The sequence below is a fragment of the Bactrocera oleae genome, chromosome 5 (assembly GCF_042242935.1).
Source record: "Bactrocera oleae isolate idBacOlea1 chromosome 5, idBacOlea1, whole genome shotgun sequence".
Lineage (NCBI taxonomy): Eukaryota > Metazoa > Arthropoda > Insecta > Diptera > Tephritidae > Bactrocera > Bactrocera oleae.
Window position 1 is genome coordinate 71,972,068 of NC_091539.1, and position 20,068 is coordinate 71,992,135.

General features: G+C 34.5%; 6 protein-coding genes across 8 annotated transcripts in view; 3 read left to right on the forward strand and 3 right to left on the reverse strand.

Annotated features, from left to right (window-relative positions):
* Window positions 1–553: 553 nt before the first annotated feature.
* Window positions 554–1,089, reverse strand: NdufA3 (NADH:ubiquinone oxidoreductase subunit A3). Its single transcript, XM_014246879.3, has 2 exons — window positions 958–1,089; window positions 554–897 (listed from the first exon to the last, which is right to left on the reverse strand). The coding sequence occupies exon 2, from the start codon at window positions 888–890 to the stop codon at window positions 666–668; it is 225 nt and encodes a 74-aa protein (XP_014102354.1). The 5' UTR covers window positions 891–897; window positions 958–1,089; the 3' UTR covers window positions 554–665.
* Window positions 1,090–1,189: 100 nt separating this feature from the next.
* Zpr1 (zinc finger protein Zpr1) lies at window positions 1,190–3,583 on the reverse strand. The gene is made up of 2 exons (XM_070110703.1): window positions 2,852–3,583; window positions 1,190–2,106 (listed from the first exon to the last, which is right to left on the reverse strand). The coding sequence occupies exons 1-2, from the start codon at window positions 3,477–3,479 to the stop codon at window positions 1,361–1,363; spliced, it is 1,374 nt and encodes a 457-aa protein (XP_069966804.1). The 5' UTR covers window positions 3,480–3,583; the 3' UTR covers window positions 1,190–1,360.
* Window positions 3,584–4,604: 1,021 nt separating this feature from the next.
* On the forward strand, window positions 4,605–6,242 carry LOC106627040 (uncharacterized protein C18orf19 homolog A). Of its 2 annotated transcripts, XM_036365523.2 has the most exons (4): window positions 4,605–4,704; window positions 4,770–5,169; window positions 5,240–5,385; window positions 5,611–6,242. In XM_036365523.2, the coding sequence occupies exons 2-4, from the start codon at window positions 4,787–4,789 to the stop codon at window positions 5,772–5,774; spliced, it is 693 nt and encodes a 230-aa protein (XP_036221416.1). In that variant the 5' UTR covers window positions 4,605–4,704; window positions 4,770–4,786; the 3' UTR covers window positions 5,775–6,242. The 2 variants fall into 2 exon arrangements, with proteins under 2 accessions (XP_036221416.1, XP_014102492.1); XM_014247017.3 differs by having other exon boundaries at window positions 4,642–5,169.
* A 13-nt stretch (window positions 6,243–6,255) lies between these two features.
* LOC106627041 (ADP-ribosylation factor-like protein 2-binding protein) lies at window positions 6,256–7,071 on the forward strand. The gene is made up of 3 exons (XM_014247018.3): window positions 6,256–6,375; window positions 6,507–6,685; window positions 6,739–7,071. Exons 1-3 carry the CDS (start codon window positions 6,259–6,261, stop codon window positions 6,959–6,961), a joined length of 519 nt encoding a protein of 172 aa, XP_014102493.1. The 5' UTR covers window positions 6,256–6,258; the 3' UTR covers window positions 6,962–7,071.
* LOC106627038 (tRNA (34-2'-O)-methyltransferase regulator WDR6) lies at window positions 6,989–10,463 on the reverse strand. Of its 2 annotated transcripts, none has more exons than XM_014247012.3 (5): window positions 10,333–10,463; window positions 10,082–10,272; window positions 9,777–10,023; window positions 9,419–9,724; window positions 6,989–9,340 (listed from the first exon to the last, which is right to left on the reverse strand). In XM_014247012.3, the coding sequence occupies exons 1-5, from the start codon at window positions 10,400–10,402 to the stop codon at window positions 7,092–7,094; spliced, it is 3,063 nt and encodes a 1,020-aa protein (XP_014102487.2). In that variant the 5' UTR covers window positions 10,403–10,463; the 3' UTR covers window positions 6,989–7,091. The 2 variants fall into 2 exon arrangements, with proteins under 2 accessions (XP_014102487.2, XP_014102488.2); XM_014247013.3 differs by having other exon boundaries at window positions 10,117–10,272; window positions 10,333–10,462.
* Window positions 10,464–11,061: 598 nt separating this feature from the next.
* The window catches only part of LOC106627008 (pleckstrin homology-like domain family B member 1), a 36,747-nt gene continuing 27,740 nt past the window's right edge, over window positions 11,062–20,068 (forward strand). Inside the window, exon 1 of the mRNA XM_014246958.3 lies at window positions 11,062–11,562. The gene's annotated coding sequence lies outside the window, so the exon portion shown is untranslated. The remainder of the gene's footprint in view (window positions 11,563–20,068) is intronic.

Genomic DNA, 20,068 nt, shown 5'->3' on the forward strand with positions numbered 1-20,068 from the left:
AATAAGTTGAACTAGTTGACCAATATCCATTGAACAATCTTTTGAATTCCCACCATGAATGAAAAGTTATGGCGTTAGGTTTGTGTGGGAATTATTTTGTTTTGCATATATGATGAATATTTCAACTTTATCGTTTTATTTATTTTTGAAATTAAAAAAAAATCCCACATCTTCTTGACCGCAATAGAAGAGAAAAGTGTCAAAAATTCTGTTTTCAATGTGGAAGGGAAGTATTTCCGGATCCTCTTCATATTTCTATCTTCAAAACTAGCCAGTTATTGTTCTGCAAAACTTTATCTTACTTTATGATTCCAATTTCAGCTTTACAAAAACCCAACTGAAAACTCACCAAGTTCCTTATTGGTTTATAAATGTTCTCATCTAATACGCACAGAACGTCTCTATAAGGCTAAGAAGTGTATATAACTTTAATCTGGTGATAGATGAATTTTGGGCTACATAGTGAAAAGAGACATAATATTAATGATAGATGTGGGCTTCCCAGGCTTTCTTTTAAAGCAATATGTTAGCACCAACAAGTGTACACAAACAGTTATATGCCGACTTGAAACGCGACGTACATTTATTTGTTTGATTTCTTACAAATCTGGCTTCAAAATTTTTATTAACTTAATGGTTCATTTCGAAGTAGGAAACCTAAATATTTAATCTTTTCGAACTTTTTCTGCACGTGGATCATCGGGACGCATTACAACATATCCCATCTTATATCGTCGGTTATCACCGTCTCTGGCATAATATCCACCAACGCCAACCGCTGCCATTCCTAATCCTATAATTGCTAACACTGTCCCGCCAACAATGTCAGGAATCTCGTTCCAAGCACGCTTCAGGAGACCATGGGCATTCCGCGCAGTTGAAGCAGACATTTCAAAACTGTAGAAGATAATATTGAGTTAATGCTTTTAATTCAAAAATATAATTAATAAAACCCACAATATTGATGAGAATCACCAACGTTACACAACACAAGTAGTAGAACTGTCACTGAACAGCTGCCAGTGAAAAAATATATAGTTGCCATATTTCAGAAGTTTTTCGGTAATAAAAACAGTATTTAATCCAATTCAAATCAAATTTGTGACATCCGAAACATTTCTCTCATAGATTTCGAAAAACCGTATATCGGAAACAGGAATACCATAATTTAATGTAAGATTCGATAATATAATATATAAATATATAATTTATTAAAAAAGATATTTGCGGAATATAAATATAATATATATATCAACATATTTTATGTATCATAGTACATATTTCCATATACCAATATTTTATTTTTTAAACATATACGCTTTAATGTTTAAAAAGTAGAAGCAAATAGTTTCGTTCCGTTTTATTCCTGATAGTTTTCGGTTTTTATATCGTTGAGACCAAGTTCTTCGTTTTGATCGAATGTGCGTTCGTATTTTTCAATGATTAATTTTTCATCTAGCTCATCGCCTTCTGCCAAAGATTGTACATAACTATTTCCAGCGGGATCATCCAAAACCAAAGTTGCTTTCAATTCTAAAGCCAAAATTTTGTCGAATTTATTTATAACGGCTTCCATACGTTTTTTACTCTCGTCGTCAGCAGAATCACGAAAAAAGAAACTTTCATCTTGAAGTTGGTCCCTCATAGCTACTACAATACCTTCTATAGTGGTGAAACGACCGCCAAGAGCCGATGGACCAACTTCACAATCTAATTCTGGAATTCTAAGGCTGCATGTTTCAGATTTTAGGACATCTCGAGTAAGATCTTCTTTGCTTTCAACTTTGACTTCAAAACGAATACCTGTTTCCTCAATCCCACTTCCAGATTTTACCTCATTTGTTTTACACCCACAAACTTCGCATACCGTTGCCATTATAACAACTTCTTTAAAATGTGGAATTTTTGTTAGTTTCATATTCGTCTCACAAGGCGAACCACACTGTGAACATAATGTTTGAAACTGCAAAACTTCGCCATGCAGATCATCAATGCCCCAAGCGTCTTCCGCAATGGGTTTCAGGAGATGTTTCTTTTGAGTTTTCGAATTTTCCGCATTATCATTGTTTTCCTGTGCAATAGATACATCTGCTGGATAGTAAATACCTAGAAATAAACAGACAAACTTAAAAATAGGATTTTTTTTATCACTGAGATTATGGTTGTGTTAAAAATGTACTATCCCATCTGAGCTGAGACGACTGCAGGGGTGGTTTCTACGAAAACATCCCAGCAGAAACGGCTTGGAGAGGAGCCGCCCCCTAGGAACATCAAGAGGTCTTTCCTTGATTACGTCGACGACATTAGACAGTACGCCGACCAGACTTCGGACGTAACGAACTTCAGACAGGCACTGACCGCCATTCACAGTGGAGCCATCAACACCTTCACCGACTCCCTCTCAGTTAATGGCGTACTACGAGTTAAACCACCACCCATAGCAGACATAGAGCTCGAGTTGCCTCGCGAAACCAGAGTGACCCTCGCGCAACTTCGTTCTGGATATTGTAGCAGGTTCAACTCCTACTTATCCATCGGGGTCTATTACCCCGACATACCAAACACGTGTCCTGCGTGCAATAAGTCTCCGCATGACACTAACCACCTCTTTGCATGCCCAACAAACCCCACTCATCTAACACCCTTTTCCCTATGGTCCGACCCTGTCGAAACAGCTCCTTTCCTGGGGAGGGGAGGCCCTTAGATAACCTCGACGACAACCAATCTGGAATTTATCACCCAAACGGGGACTAGGTAACCGTTACAACAACAACAACAACAACAATCTAACTAAATTAAAATTGAATAAAAATAAATATTTATGTACATCAACTTATGAAACGACACTTACCAAGAATTTGATCTTGCTCTTTTTGTCTTTCGAAGTGAATAATCTTACAACTCGGATCCGCGGATGGCGCAAAAGGATTCTCAACAAAACTATTTCCACTGATGTCTTCCAAGACAACAGTAAAGTTAATTTGCTTCTCTTTTAAATAGGTTAACTTTTCGACATAAGCATCAATTTCAGCTGCCGCTTCTGGATGGCTTTGTTTTCTATTTTCTTGATCTTGCGTCAAACCTCTTATCGTCCTGTCGAGTATGCCCTCAACGGTAGTTATATCGCCCTTTTGACTTTGAGAAGGTATTTCTAGTTCTACTTCAGGAATGCTTACAGATGTGTAATCCGAGCGTACCACTCGTCGGTTTAGGTCTTCAGCGTTTTTAACATTAAGTTCTATGCGTACACCCTTTTTCTGTATTTCTGATGCTGACTGAATTTCACTGTTTTCATAACCGCAATGTTCACATTTAAAAGACATGAGTACAATCTCTTTAAAGAAAGGTATTTTGGTAAGAAGTAGACGAGTTCTGCCTGAGCGAAAGCAATTCATACATGCGGATTCAATATCCGTTGCTTCCAGATCTGTATCATCCCCGTCAATATTTCTGAATAAGGGCTTCTTATCTTCTGCCATCTTTTTTTCAGAATATGTATTTTTTTAATGTAAAATTAAGTTTGACTATTGGAATAAACAATGAATTACACTTTCTTCCATATACATAGGTATTTTGTATAAGCCTACAAGTAGCCAAAGAATCAGCTGTTTTTCTATGTGTGTGAAACAGCCGTGATCACCTGATCGAATATGCCTTTTTTGACACAGAGTTTTAAATAAAAGGTTGTACTTTAACAATTTGCACTTAAAATGGAAATATCTCGAAAACTATAAGTTTCCGGCGGCAACAATCGTGATCTGGAGAATCTCCTCGATCGAACCATACCCCTCTTAACCCTGAACTCGTGGGATGCTAAATTAAAGTTTTCCCATTGCTTTTCCTCACCACCTCTGAGGTTGCAATATATGCGCGTTACAGATCTTTTTTGGGTGTTTGTTTCCCCAGGACTAAACCGGTAAACTAAGAAATTAAATATTCAACAGACAAATAATTTTCACTCACAAAAACATAAACATGTAAGTTAAAAAAGATAAAATTGGAAGCATTTAATAATATTTCAAAACAATAAATAAAAGTTTAAATAATACTATGTAAATTTAATTCTTAGGAATTAAAACAACCGAAAAATATTTGAATATGGAATAAAAACATTCTTAAAGTAATTAATTTTAAAACATAATACGGCACCGCACTATAGCAGATTTCTGTCATTTGAACGTTTTAGTAGTATAATATTGGTTGGCAACCCGTACAAAGTGGGATTTTAGTAGCAGAATATTGGTTGGCAACCCGTACCAAGTGTGATTTTAGTAGTAGAATTTTCGAAGCAACCCGTACCAAGTGGGATATTTTTGCGTGTGTTTAGTCAAAATCTTAGGATTGGCTACTTGTAGATTTATACAATGCATAGGTATTTAGCTAACAACGTGCTAATTGAAAACCAGTGTGACCTGTTGAACCAAATTGAAAGAGCTTAGAATATTAGGCCGTGATATTATTTTAAGAACCAAATTTGGAAATTAAAATAAAAGATATTGGAGTCAAATATCATAAAATTTCTGCTGAACACATTTGCTTTAAAAACATTTATTATTTTACATTGAATTTATTTGATGTATTAAACAAACATAAATCTTTGTTAATTACAGGGTAAAATGTGAAAAATTTCAACATTGTTTATTCAAATAAACAGCTGATTGCACAACGTTCACCGGTTTGAGAGTTAATTTTTTTTTGGAAAATGTAAGAGAATTTGAAATACATAATGTCTTTTAAGTAAATGTAAAACGACTTTTCCACCTTCAAAGAAAAACTAATTGACAAAATGACCACATTGAGGTTGATGACACGCATTGGGCAATCTGTTTGGCAACAGCGTCAAGGAATTCAACTGACAGTTTTGGGTAACATTAAATACAGATCGTGGTCCCTGCTAAACTCTCACAGCACAACACAATGTATATCACTTGCACCCTTCGTAAGTAGTCGCCATACATTTAGCACAAAGAAAACTGCGGACTTAGCTGGTAAAACCGATACCAAATCATCTCCGGTTTTAGCTGATGAGGATATTTTTGGTGAGGCATCTAAATTGGGACTATTTGCGAAATTCAAATTGATGTACAAAAAATATTGGTATGTGCTTTTACCTGTTCATGTTGTTACTTCGGTTGGTTGGTTTGGAGGTTTTTATTATTTGTCAAAAAGGTGAGATTGGACATTAATGGGTATATATAGCAAGATAATTAAGTATATTCATTAACATCTATTATTTTAGTGGTGTAGATATTCCATTAGTCCTACAACACATGCATCTTAGTGAAAGTATAGTGGAACGTTTTCAAAACTCTAGTATGGGTCACTACGCGATAGCCTATCTTTGCTACAAAGTGGCGACACCCCTACGTTATGCGGTCACTTTAGGTGGGTAAAGTAACAAAATTTAGAGCTTCATAAACACCAAATAGTATAAGTTTGGTCACTCACGAAGCAAACCAAGTTTAAAATGCAAACCATGGTAAAGCACAGTATGTTTAACTGTATATGTGTATTAATGTTATTAATTTTTCCTTGAAGTTTTCGTTTGTTTTGTTCCATGCATCCCATATAATATATTCAGTGTAATTAAGGTACATTTTATAATTGCAGGTGGTACAACCGTGTCCATAAAATATCTTGTTCAAGCCGGACATATTAAACCAATTCCTAGTAAACGAGAATTAATGCAGATGTATGAAAAAAATAAAGCGGATCGAGCTGCTGCGAAACTAGACGAGACTGAAGAAAAGCAAAAGACCAAGGGCAACCAATGAGGAATTCTAAAATACCTTAAGTAACAAATTATTACCGATTTGTAATTAAAATTTCCCAGTTCTTAAGTCCTGTTTTGACAATGAAAACAGTAAAGGATGGTGCGGAATGAACATTTTATTACTTTTTCTTATTTTAAAGAAATGTATTCATCCATGTACTAAGTTATTTTTTATTGTGAAAAGTACTTTTTAATTATTTTACTTGTTTCATTAATACAGGACTAAGATTCTAAGTACGGTATAAATTGATAAAAACAAACAATTTGGTAGGATTTTATGTAAATAATATTTAAAAAGAGGGTGTAAAATGCCTACTTCTATTAAATAGTAACCTCAAGCTCTATAGCAACGACAAATAAAACAACAAATAGGGCATTTAATGTCAACAAACCGAAAATAATGTAAAAAATACATCTTTTGTGAAAAATAATACATAAAAAAGCGAAAATATATTTTGTTAAATTAAAATATCTCTTTTATTGCAATGGAAACAACTTTATCGGATGAATTCTTGAATGTTATCGGTAAATCGAAGGGTAGCCAATTTTTCGACGATGTTATTGGTCACATAGAAGACATTGTACTTGGAGAAGAATTCCAGGTTATAAATATATTAAATAGGAATTATAAAATCGAACTACTGACTCCATAATTCAAATCTATACCTTCATTATGACCATACACACATATATGGCAAATACATATGTAAGTCAAATTATCTCATTTCAATAGGCGCTACATAATAATTTTCTGGAGAAATATTGGCATTGCATTGAAAATACTGAGGAAAACAAACTAGTATATATGGATATATTTCATGAGTATACTAATACTTTTGAGACCTTCCTAATTAAAGAACTATGTGTTCGTATGCCTGATTTTAATATGAGCCAATTTGCGGAGGAGCTAGAGTAATTCATATGGAATATCAGAAGAACAACTAATTTATTCGTATTTCATGTAGGAAAAATGAGGCGTTCGATGACGTTTTAAGTAGCGGAGAAATCATTGAGCTTTTACATTCATTCAACAGCTTTGAGACTTTTAAGGAACTTATGCTAGATTACCGCAGCGCAAAAGAAGGTCATATGGAGCATCTAGATTCAAATATCCTCATCACCACTTCGTATTCGACGACAAACCCAACGATACCCACTATTAAAACCGAAGATGAATGTGATATATAAATTAATTCGTATTAATACTGAGCAGTCTACTATAATATATACATTTATTTTCAGAATTCGACTTAGCATTAATAAATAAAATTATGTGTGTATTTATAAAAATCTTTAAAGTCTCAGAGCAAATATTTTATTATTTCAATTTGAATATTTGAATTCCACAACCATAAATGAAACATCGTTTGGAATTGTCTATTCGTAAACCTTTGATGTCTGATATAGATGTATAACAAACCAATTCTGCCACAGGAATTCGCAAATGGATCTTGTTTACAACCTGGTCTAAGCCAGAAGTATATGCGCAAAGACTCTCGTCATCAAAAGTTAACTGTACCGCAGTTACCTGTGCCGAGTGTGCATTTTCAATACAAAATTTATTTTTAATCTCAATTGTATTTTCGTTCTGAATTTCTAGAGATGTAAAGGAAACCGACTGGTCATCACCACCAGTAATTATATAAAGCATGTAGGTGTTAGGCTCGTAATATATGTCCATAGCATTTACTCCGCTAGCGTGATGTGACAGTTCAATGGGTAACTCTACCAAACTCAAGTTAAACATGCGTAACTTTCCATTTGTACCAGCTGCTAGAACGTAAGAGTTCGCGAACACTCGTACTTGCAGCAAACAACAGCCGTAATATAAAGCAACCTCGGATATAACTTTAAAAAGTTCACTAATGTGCACTTTGCGCAAATAACCGTCTGAACAACACAGGAAAACAAAATATTCCACTTTATTGCCTGAATTATTAGTATTCACTTTAACCACATCACATGACATTATTCGAGTTTCCGGATCGGGTTGGTAAGTTTGCGACTTTTCGTCTTGGCTTTGCCCACTCTTATTTAAAGTATAACTCATAAGTTCATGGACACGAAAAGCTTTTAGGTCCAATAACGCTATGCACAGTTGCGCTCGGCCGCCGCCTGTAAAAATTAAAACAGCATTTGGTTGCACTTGTAAAATTTTTAATGCTCTCACATTGGATATATGTGAATGCAATTCCGCACATTGCTCTAATCGACCACGAGGCCTTAGCTTAGATATTTTTATCATGTTATCGTCTCCGGCACTTACAACTATACTAAAAGGTACTTCACTGTGGCGTGGCTCAACTATATTCAAAATATTACATGAACGAGTGTGCCACTGGTTTCGTAATATCTTCATATTTTTAGAAAGGATATTGCACAGTTTATGCTTATGAAGTCTTAGCTCTTTATTTTTTATAAATAATAGCTGCACAAACTTTCTCCCATTATCAGAAGTTATATCGTAATGCCAACTGCGATGGCCGCCACCACAAGGTATTTGTACGGAAATGTCATGATCGTGAGACCATATCACGAAATGGTTATCGTTAAATCCGAAAAGAAATTCATAGTTTTCAATTACAACTAATTTCTCCACCCAAGCTACATGTACAAATGTGCGTTGATGTGATACAATCGTGTCAGACTCAATTCGTATGGAAAGCACCCGCAATGATCCATCATGACCGCCGCTTTGAATAAATATATCTCCTTTTTGAACTTCTTGGAGGTGAAACATTGTGGCACCTAATTTTCCGTGCAGATGCCGAATAGTGTCCAGACATGTGCAACCAGCAGATTCATAATCAATTTTAAACAGTATTGTGTTTCCCATACGATTACTAACTAACAGATAATCTTTCAATTGTTTTATTTGTATACGTAGGGCTGTTGTTGTCCATGGTTCCTTGCTGTGTGGTAGGGGAACAGCGATTCGAACCACTAAGGTTTCACCTTCGAGTAGCAAACACTTTCCAGTTTCATCAGAAATCAAAAACGAATTATTATTTAAAAAATGGAATGAACGTATTACCCCGTCAAGTATATCGTCATCAAATAATAATTTGAATTCGCTTCCGTGGCCACACTTAATAAGTGTTAATCGTTTGTAGCCACATATTGCAATGTAGTTGTCTTGTACTTCAAATAAAGTGCACTTATATTTTTTATGTATATCTATGATATGCCATGGACCGCATTCATGTTTATACTTTTCCTCATTATATTCAAGCAGGGCGTACATAAGACGATTTCTATTTGTTATACCAACTAATATGTTAGATTTGAGAAATTTCGCTTTCGCCACATATTCCTTTGGTTCTAAATCTGTGACAATTATAGTTGTTGAAAAAATCTCCGATTTCCTTCTAAGTACATCTTCAACATTATATGCCAATAAGTTCCCCGTTGATCCGACTGTATACAATGTGTGTGTATATTTGTCGTATTCGAAATTCCATATCACTGCACCAAATTGAATACGTTGTTTGAACAATAACTTAGCGTTACTGTTCCAAATACAAAAATGAGAGTCTTCTCCGACGGTCACAGCCATTTGTTTCCGATCTGTGAAAAATACATATATACATATATATATATATTAAATTAAAAATGTAGAAAACATGAAACACAATAAAAATTCACCGCAATGGATAATTTTTCCTTGAAACACGCGTGCAACATGACCATATCCACTAGCTATTGCATTAAGTTTTATCTCATTCCAAGAATCATTTGGCGTTCTTTCAAGTTTCCAGAAGCGTATTGACCGATCATCTGACGTAGTGGTCAGCAAATCAGATTCATCATCAAAGTCAATAGAAAAAATAACTCCATTATGGGCTAGTTGTCTATGCTTTAATTCCACTTGCATTTCAATGCAATCAATCTTTTGGGAAATCGTCTCAGCTATAAATGGCTTCCAAATGAGAAGTTCTCCAAAAGCATTCCCTAATTTTATCTAATTAATAATTTTCAACTTACGATAGTAATGCACACCTACCTCCAAAAATTACCAACTCCTCACATGTTCTGCCTCGCATATGGGAGCAATAAAGTGTGGATTTCTCATTGGAGGATGACTTAGCTATAATTTTACAAGAATACTTTAGTTGAGGGGTTTCTTCATAAAGGAAACGCAGAACCACACTATGAGCCGTAAGAAGAACAAATTCATTTGGATTTTGAAGAAATTGAGCAGAGCTTATCCAGTCAGTAAGACGAAAGTGAGAAAGTTCCCTAAAGGTGTACTATAAATAAGAAGCTTCTTTCATAAATGAACATGCACATAATTCATAAATATTACACCTCATATTCGTCGTAAACATACTGCATTAACATACATTCTTTTTCGCCGTGTACAATAATTCTTCCTTCATTAGAAGCTGCGTTTTTCAACAACACATCAGCAATGCCATGTACCTTAGCGCGCAATTTCTGCGCAAGCACGAGACATTTAGATACTTTCGGTGAATGCAGGTGTAACTCATTACCAACACCTGCAAATAACACATTTGACCAATTTAATAAAATAATGGTGTAGGATATACTATTTATACCTGAAAGTATTGCTCCCCCATGCAATATTTTAATTGCTATGGAATCAGTAATTGTCAACTCCACTTCCATAACTTCTAATTGGAAAACTTCTGACAGTTGTTCTTAAAAAAAAAATCACAATTGATGTAGCGGTGTTCCGTTGGTACATATGCAATCATAAAGCTAAAGGCGTATACATAAATGGCAGAAACGTTTAGTTTAGGTTCCACCAACATATAAATATTATACATATGAATGAACAATATAGTAAAGAAATAAAATCTTTGAATGAGAGATATTTAATGTAATACATGTACATTCGACACAAAAAATTAAATTTGGGGTTCACAGGCAAAGCAAACTTAAGGAATAATACTATATTGAATACGGTTATTATAAAATGTGTTGGTTAGTTATTTAATTTAAGAAATTACAATTATAAATAATTATACTACCTGTAAAACATTATAGCATTACCAACAGGGTTATCGGCTGTATTATAAATAAGTTTTATTAAAAGTTACTGAGATATATTAAATAAAAGAAAATATTCAGATATCAGTAAAAGCAGCTCATTGACAGACCTGTGCTGAAAAGTGAATATTGAGTGCATGGCATCAAACAATGCACTTAGCGTAATAAAAAATTGTACTTATTTGTACCCAACAGTTGCAACTCTGAACCCATGGTTCCAGTGGAAATGGGATTTTATTCATTTGCAATTGCAAATGTAAAATGTCATATAGAGTGTTGTTATTTTTACGCGGCGGATAAATTTGTTTGTTTTTCACATTAACCTTTAAGTAGTTTGATTTATTCGAACTTTATCTCTGATTCGAACATCGTCTTCTAACATGACAATAAAATTTAGTTAATATACAAAATTTTTTTGTGATCGTAAACTATAAACCGGTACTGTGCGTAATAAGACATGAAATAACTAATATTTTTGGTTTGGCTTGGAAAGTATTGTAATTCACTTCTCTACTTTGAAAGCAGTGGAGTAAGAGCAAATAATATTGAAGAGTGTAACCTGTTTATACACAAGTATTCGTTGACTTAAAATGTGAAAATTTAGCCTAACTCAAAAGTAGTTATTTGTACAACATGCTTTAAAACAAAATATAAAACTATTACAATTAGTTAAGTGGTTTATTGTGCAAATCTTCGTTATTTAAAAGTTGGTTCTAATGGAAAGAAAAAAGAAAAAGGAAAAATATTTTTTAATTACCGCCTAGACTGTGAAAAAGGTAAGTCATATACTTTTTTTTAAACTTGTTTGGTTATTCACATAGTTGTTTCCTGATTTTACGAGTATCTGTTTATTGTATCGATGAAATAGAACTAAAATGACGTAAATTTTCATTTCGTCTCGAACAGGTTTAGTAGCGGCATTGCATTTTATTACAGTTCATATTCAGTTTAGTGTTGCAGGATAGCTTACTATATATTACTATTACTATACGCCGACCACTTACACTATACCTATTTATGTATAAGTACAATAATACTGCGATGAGAATGTGGCGATTATCAAAATCTGATTTGATGTCAAAAATGGACACCTTTAAATATTTCTTGTATTGCGGGAGTATATTTATAAAGTTTGGCTGTTGCCGGATTCAAGTCTTCCTTACTGTTATTGTACGTATGTTTAATAATATTCTAAACATGCAAATACTTATGTATGTATGTACATACACGTATATAGTATCCACCTTATGGTATACGATATGCAAAAATATTAAGGTACAATAACAATACGTTCAAGCAGAAAAGAATATTCTGTGGATTTTTAAAAGAATTTCTCAACTTAAACACTTGCATACATACATTTATAGTTAGAGACGTATCGTTTTCAAACAATTGTCATAAATGTCCATTCTCTTTTCACAAGTTCTATGAAGGTATCACCCAGAAAATTCTACTGCACTGATTTATACTGGAGATGACGAAGTGACGGTTATATGTATTGCGACTTTAAAATATAATAATGTCATCATCTCAATGGTGTCCGATACAGTGTCTGTTGTACGACAGAAAATGAAGGTGTTAAATTACATTTTTATAATAAGGAGCTGTTCTAAGTAATATAAAATTTACAAATATTTTAAATGACCTACCATAGATATTTTATTGTATAGTGTATATGTATGTATATGTCTGTATTTATATAGTAATTTAACTGAGTTATGAAAGTAGTATAAAGGTGTATATGTACATACTATATACACTCAACATCAAATGTGAGCCGGCCAGGTTCTTATAGGTATTTTCCATTGAAAATAATACAAATAAAATATATATAACAAAATAAAGTTAGTTCAGTATATTACAGCAATTTGTTGAATTTACGTCGGTTGTGCGCCTGGTGGAATTATGTTGGTTATGTTTTGTAAAGTTCTAGCAAATTTACATGTGTTCGATTTGTATTTAAATAAGTTCCTTAAATGTATATGTGAGCATACATTTTCAGAGTTATAGCTTTTGTAATACTATTGCTCTTTGTTATTTTACGGAATTTGTATGGTAAATTTCTTGAGCAAGCGGAAGGTGTTTATGCTGTCAGACTATTGATGCTCAACCCAAAATAAAAATGCATATACAAATGCATATGTACATATATACACATTAAAAAAAGCAAAGGAAACAAAGAATGAAAGCTACTTATACCATAAATCCAATATAATAAATAAATCCAAGCATATGCATTTATATAGGTTGATCCAATTCGAGGTTCCTTACTTTTTTACAGAAAAAACACAGAAAATTCAAATATAATGGAAAATGTTTATTATCGTTCGAAAGAACATTCTTTGGCATTTACTTTTGAAGTTTATCTCTTTCAAATGTTGGTCGCGACTACGTCTCAGATGATCCATCCGTTGAGTCCAATTTTCGATGACTCGTTCGCTGATTTCGACTGGTAACTGGCGAATGATACGCGTGATGTTTTGTTCCAAGGCCTGAATCGAAGGGCGATTATCCGCATAGACTTAAGACTTTACATATCCCTACAGAAAAAAGTCTAACGGTGTGATATCACACGATCTTGGTGGCCAATCGACCGGCCCAAAACGTGAAATTATCTGCTCACCGAAGTTTTCTCTCAATAAAGCCATTGATTGATGCGATGTGTGTCGCCAGTGACCGATGGTTCCACCGGCCCACAAACCTTACCAAATCGTTGTTTTTTCTAGATGAAATGGCAGCTCTTGCATTTCTTTAGGTTGCTCATCGTCCCAAATGCGGCAATTTTGATTGTTTACATACTCATTAAGCCAGAAATAGGCTACATCACTGAACAAAATTTGGCTCGAAAACGTCGGATCTTCTTGCAACTTTTCATGAGCCTATAGAGCTGAAACCGCGACAAGTCGAGCGGCTTCAGTTCTTGCATAAGCTGTATTTTGTACGCTTTCAATTGAAGATCTCGACGTAAAATGCGCCAAATTGTTTCATACCTCAGCCCGAGTTGCTGCGAACGGCGCCGAATCGAATCTCCACGGTCTTCGTGTACACTCTTAGCTACGGCCGCTAAATTTTCTTCACTGCGTTCTGGACATAGTCTATTCGGTCGAATATTATCCAATAATGAATGCAGGGTCTCAAGATTGTTGATGGTGTTCCGAATAGTACGGTCAGTAGTCCGATTACGTTGATTTTAAGTTGAGCGAAGCGCGCGAAACACATTCTTTACAGAATGTGAATTTTCGTAATAAAATTTAACGATTTGTGAACGTTGTTCTGACGTAAGTCTTTTCAAGATGAAATGCCAAACAATACTGAACAAAAATAATATGGCAGCTTGACCATGTTTAAATTTTTCCATACCAAGCTTGGGACATTTTCTACAAATATAAACAAAACAATATTCTTCTACGTCCAACGCTTTGAAATCGCTTTAATTTAATTTTGAGAAAATAAATTTGGCGTAGATGTTTCACTCTCCCTTTCTCTTCCACTGATAGATTGTACCGACTTATGGGAATTTGGCGGCATCATTGTTTTTGAGAGCATGCGAACTACTTTTGAAACACAAAGGGGGATTTTCATTGAGTAAAACTAGACATTTAGTAGACTGTAGGTTCAGAATCCTCCTGCGGGTAGGGGTAAGAATTTACCTGCGGTAAGGCATGTTTGTCGTAAAAGGCGACTAAAAGCCAAATGCACTATGACTTAATTTATTTTGCCCAGAATTATCAGCATAGTAAATGATGTCAGAAATAGTGCTATAATACTCAGCTTGAATTGATATTATAGACTTTAAATAAAATCCCAAATAAAAAGACATTTGAAGTTCAAGCGACATATGTCACCAGTCATTGAGTAATGGGTTGCTCAACTGGCAGTAGTTTCGGCTACACAGTCTTACCGGAGACTTTCTGGTACCACGGGGAGCAGAAAGCCCTTGGACTTCCGTCCAATCTGCTCATTGGGTTATGGCCCCTTTGGGGAGATTCGTGGTGGCTGTGGTTGAAACCTAAATCCAGGAAGAACTGAAAATTCAACCTAACTGTTTTTTCAGTTCTAAAAAGAAGTTGCAAAAAGCAACTGGGTTCCGTACCCGAAAACCGATGAGGTTTTAGGTCGGCCTCGAATCTTACCAAGATGGTAGTAGGGGCCCAGACACACTGCCACTGGTAACCAAATTAATACTTGCAAATAGCTCGTATTATTTGGGGCACTTATCAACGCATTGTATTGATACGTTGTGTTTTGGAGCACCGTGAGGTAAGGCCGTCGCCGGCAGGTACTCACGTAAATCATTTTTTACCTTAAAATCTTCCGCATAATTTTACACATATTTCCGGTAAAGAGCCTAAGAGTGACGATCACGTGATACAAGTATCATAAAAACAAGAGCACATTCAATATTTTCATTAATATATTCGTAATCTGAACACTTAAAACCATTAAAATTTGACAAGATATTCAGTGCAAAAAAATATATTTTTTTTTGAAGAGCTATATTATCTAAGGAACGAACTTTGATTTTTTGATTTCGGATGATTCAAAATCAAGTAATGAGAAACCCCGCAAACCTGCTTTTTTTTGAAAGATATTGGAATAATTGCTACAATTGCAGTAATTTGTAATAATGTAATAGAGAGATTTCTGGTGTCGTCACAAAAATATACGAGTTTCTGGATGAATTTTATTTATCTTTGCAATATACATACATATATGCAACACATCTACATATTATATATCGTTTTTTGCGAAATTATTTAAATCATTAGAAAATTATTAACGCACATCTGTTAAGCAGGTTGAAAGCGATTGAAAAATACGTCGTACACATAATGAACGGCACTGGAAAATATGGTAATACTTGTATATGGTCCACGATATACTTCCATTGACATATTTCAAACAGATTATTTTAAGAATCAATAAAAAGCGAAAGCACTGGAAAAGTTTTGTTTGTACGCAAAGAAGAATGCACATAAACATATTTACATAAAGATTCTTATGTAAATGCGCATACATATGTTCACATGTACTATCGTATTTCAATAGAAGCGAAATTCAAAGCAATAACTCAAGAACAAAGCCATTCAAACATTCGTATTCGAACCAAACTTGTCAAGTAAAGTTTCAGGTGACAGTCATACATCCATATATATTTTGCTAGTATAAAGATTTTGTTAGAAAACTGGTCAAATTTGGGAGATTATTAAAGAACACATTAGTACATGGGTCAGTGTGAACACCCTCAACACACTTTATATTTTATTGTTGAGTTCATATACGAATAAAAATTCACTGTGATGATTAAGAAACACAAATGAAAACTTTTTTCTTAGCACTTTAATGTTCTCAAAATAATTTTTTTTTTTTTATTTGATATTTGTTAAGTAGGTGAAAATATTCCATTGCTTACAACACAGCTCATTCATTTCATTACATTTTATCTTGCAGGCAATAGCCAATGTTGCCCTGCACTTGTGCACCAGGCAAGCAGCAACAGACACACCAATTTATGCCGTTTTATTTTAAGAATCTCATTAATATGTTAACATACATACATAATTTCATTGAACAATTGGGCATTATACAACTAATTATTGGGTTTTGGAGAAGTTAGGTGGCGGAGTGTGAAAAATTTGTGCGCGCGTGATGAAATGTTGAGAAAGATCTCAGTGCAAACCCTCAAACAAAATTCGTTTTAGGTTAAACAAATATGGTATATACATATGTATATGTATGTATGTTTATTCGAGCTTTTTTGTTAGTGGTTATATGTTTCTTCTAACTCCAATTGTAAAATTAGGCAAAATAGGTAGTCGGTTGAATCGCTGTGCCACCGGACGCACTATGTCAACTTCACCGAACCATGACGTTCACGTCATTTGGACTTACTGTTACAAATAATATATTTCTATTATTATAACTTAACATTTCGGTATACATATGTACATATGTATCTATGTGCATGTGGGCAACCGAGCGTTGTAGGCATGATTTGTTTTGATTGTCATTGGGTGCTAATGCTACACCGACGCACAACGCGAAGCGCCCTCGGGGGCGCATATCTCCAAATGTTGCTTTCTTCATTTGATTTCGTTTGAAAATGCACCCGTTTGGCATGATTTCAGATCATCATAGTCCGGCATAAAATTTCGATTTTACTTTGCAAAGGGACCAGTGAATATGCTTTGACACATCAGCAGCAATAGTTCAACTACGTAACGTAAATCAACTTGCAACACACGTGAACATATTGTATGTATGTAATTATTTCTCTAGGCTGTACATATGTATGTATTATACATTCAAACGTGCTTATATTATACATAAGTTTACTTGGTGGTGGTGCAAATCCGGTTCAAATCGTATATGATGTTATAATGCTCTTCAAGACAAGATGTCAACATAAAATATATATAATTATGAAGATACATATGCATAAAAGTACGTGTTTGTGGGTCACTTGGGTCATAAAAAGTTGATCAAAATACCCCTAGTTGAAGGTATTTTTGTGCACTTGTAAAATGCCAAAATACGAGATTGCCGAAAGCCTTAGTTATGATGTTGTAGAATATTTTGTTGGAACTGGTGAATGTAAGATGAAGGACCAATGAGAGTTTCTGTTTCGTGCCTTGGCTTAAAAGTCGAATGAAAATACTTTTTTATAGACGAACGGACACATACTTATTATTTTTTCGCTAACTTGCAAAGAGACGTACGTGCAGAGATGAGATAGATTAAACATCGGTATGGTATAGGAAGTTTAGTTATTCGAGAGATAGTATATATAATATGAATATGTAGAAGCAAGAGTCAGCTGGCAGCTTTGCGTTTAATGCATTGTTGATTTTGCTTGAGTGGCAGCAATGATAGTCTTCAAGTGCTCAGTTGCCACTCCAACCACACTTGACATCTCGACTTTCGGTGTTACGTTGCTGACTTGGGACAACCCGGATTGAGTCATGCGCCATGTGCTGCACTTGAGCCGACACTTCTCACAGTCGACATAATCGCTTCTTGTAAGCAAATTCTCACTTACTTTGGTGACTTGTTGTTCTTCTTCTAAAGTGCGCCGTTTTCCTATCATTTAACTTAGTCTACGAAGGGCCACTCATGAGCTGCTCTAGTTGTGCGTCGAGTGGTGAAGTGCAGCGCATATACTGCACCATGTACATAGATATGTATGTATGCACCATTGTCCAAAAGTCTTCAAAGTGCAAGTCTTAAACAATATTTTTTAAAATTTGTTTTTAATTTAAGTAAAAATAGTAAAGGTCGGTTTTTTTAGGTATAAAGTAGCTAAGTTTTAGTCTTCAGATACAAGCGATCGTGAGAATGGCTATTCCTTAAAGTAACTGTCGACTGCCTAGAGGCAATCCGATTTCCTGTTGGTTTAATAATAAAAATAATAATAATAATGTTGGTTTACGTCTCAACACTCTGGATACTTAATTCTGCGTCATCATTATTATTTTTGCAAGCCAACTGGCTGCATCAGCAGTCTCAAGGTGCTATGTCGTCCGTCCCCGCCGTCTGCCATGCTTTTTTTCAGTTTCATTTCATATTGCTACAGTTCAGTTCTTCAGAAACACTGCGCTTCCTTGGCACTTTGTGTGTGTAACTGTACCCAGTGAACTTGCGTGATTTTTATGTGCATCCGGCATCCAGCTGCATAACTCTCAAGTATGTAAAGCGGGAGCAGCATTTTATATTTAGTTGGAAGCGAGACATTTCGCAAATGCAAAAGTTCGTTATGCCCCGCCATTGACAGCAGGGTGTTTAATTGCAGCGAAAATGTGGGCGGATGTCTGCATTTTTCGATCAAATCTTGTGGACAATTGTAGAAGTACCATAAGCAGGAAGTTTGTGGATGATGTATCCGCTCCCTATTTTAAAGAAGGGCACATGCGTGCTCCAACGTGTTAAAAATTAATATCGTCTTCTCAAAAATTACAAAACTTTTAGTAGTCTTCATTGCTTCTTAAATATACTTTCAATCGAAGAAGCGATGAAAATAATCGGCCATTTTCGCAAGTCGTTATAGAAAGAGTCAGAAGAAAGCTTAAAATTGTGATGTATGGTAATAGGTAAAGTATCATTTTTATACTCTTGCAACAGAGTATAATAGTTTTGTTCACCTAACCATTGTTTCTAACACCTAAAACTAATAGAGATAGCAATAGAGTTATATATATGCATAATGTAGAGACGAGTTTAAATCCGGTTGACTGTATGTCCGTCCGTCTATCTGTGAAAGCAGTAGCTTAAGTAAAAATTGAGATATCTTGATGAAACTTTGCACGCGTGTTTCTTGTATTATAAATGGGCCGTTAATCGAAAACCTATAAATTACCATAACTAAGCCACATATTAAGATACAAAACTATTATTAACTCTATAACGGTTTTATTAAAAATTACTTAAAGTGCGATAACTCAATAACTAAATACGTTTTTCTTCCGAGATTGCACAAGAGGGCTTTTTACAATACCGTATAACACGACTTTAATTTCCATCCGATTCTTTCACTTTCCAATATACAAATCAATGCCCTAATGCATATGTCGTTGACTTTACTCCTTATATATTGGTGATGGTATGTGAGTTACCTTATTGAAACTCCGAGAGCATCTTTTTCTGTTGGCAATGTGTAGTAATATACCTAATATAAGATTTTCAAACTTTCGGTTGGCTTTACATCGTATATATTATTGATCGATATATATGTAAGATATCTTAGCGAAATTAATTGAGCGTATAATATTGGATATACTATAACTTAATACCAAAAATTTGAAATTATATTATTCTCATACTACATATAATGATTTTCGTTATTCTAACAAACCTTAACCGTATATGTCGGTCAGTGTGTAAGTTGTTATTTTTTTTATAAGAATCCTTGAAAATATGTTCTGTTAATGCAACAAGCTCAGATCTTTCTCTGCCTCCAAAAAACCCTGTATAATGATTTCCGATTTTACAGCTGATTTTGAACCGTTTACGTTGTCTGATATTATAATGAAATTAAGTGGTCAAGCTTACTTAAAAATTATAAAATTAGACTGATGGTTTAGCGTTAAATATGAATGGAGTTGGTCTAGATTTTGCCTTAAATATTATATCCTTAATATAATGAACTCGATCCTCTGGTTGACGTTTTTCCATATCAACTCAATTTGTTGAATTTAGCCTCTTTGGTTGAGTTTATATCACATATTTCTCATTTGAAGATGATTTTAATATAATTTTAGCTGACGCGAAGTAATATACTTATAGCAA

Bases quoted from the DNA above. Each gene is read 5' to 3' on its own strand.
- LOC106627041 (XM_014247018.3), top strand. From the start codon at position 6,259: ATGGAAACAACTTTATCGGATGAATTCTTGAATGTTATCGGTAAATCG. The intron at 6,376-6,506 runs GTTATAAATATA...TCATTTCAATAG, and splicing joins TACTTGGAGAAGAATTCCAG to GCGCTACATAATAATTTTCT. The intron at 6,686-6,738 runs GTAATTCATATG...TATTTCATGTAG, and splicing joins CAATTTGCGGAGGAGCTAGA to GAAAAATGAGGCGTTCGATG.
- LOC106627038 (XM_014247012.3), bottom strand. From the start codon at position 10,402: ATGGAAGTGGAGTTGACAATTACTGATTCCATAGCAATTAAAATATTG. The intron at 10,273-10,332 runs GTATAAATAGTA...TGTTATTTGCAG, and splicing joins TGGGGGAGCAATACTTTCAG to GTGTTGGTAATGAGTTACAC. The intron at 9,725-9,776 runs GTAGGTGTGCAT...AGATAAAATTAG, and splicing joins GGAGTTGGTAATTTTTGGAG to GGAATGCTTTTGGAGAACTT.
- Zpr1 (XM_070110703.1), bottom strand. From the start codon at position 3,479: ATGGCAGAAGATAAGAAGCCCTTATTCAGAAATATTGACGGGGATGAT. The intron at 2,107-2,851 runs GTAAGTGTCGTT...GTTTATTTCTAG, and splicing joins AGAGCAAGATCAAATTCTTG to GTATTTACTATCCAGCAGAT.
- NdufA3 (XM_014246879.3), bottom strand. From the start codon at position 890: ATGTCTGCTTCAACTGCGCGGAATGCCCATGGTCTCCTGAAGCGTGCT.
- LOC106627040 (XM_036365523.2), top strand. From the start codon at position 4,787: ATGACCACATTGAGGTTGATGACACGCATTGGGCAATCTGTTTGGCAA. The intron at 5,170-5,239 runs GTGAGATTGGAC...CTATTATTTTAG, and splicing joins TTTTATTATTTGTCAAAAAG to TGGTGTAGATATTCCATTAG. The intron at 5,386-5,610 runs GTGGGTAAAGTA...TTATAATTGCAG, and splicing joins ACGTTATGCGGTCACTTTAG to GTGGTACAACCGTGTCCATA.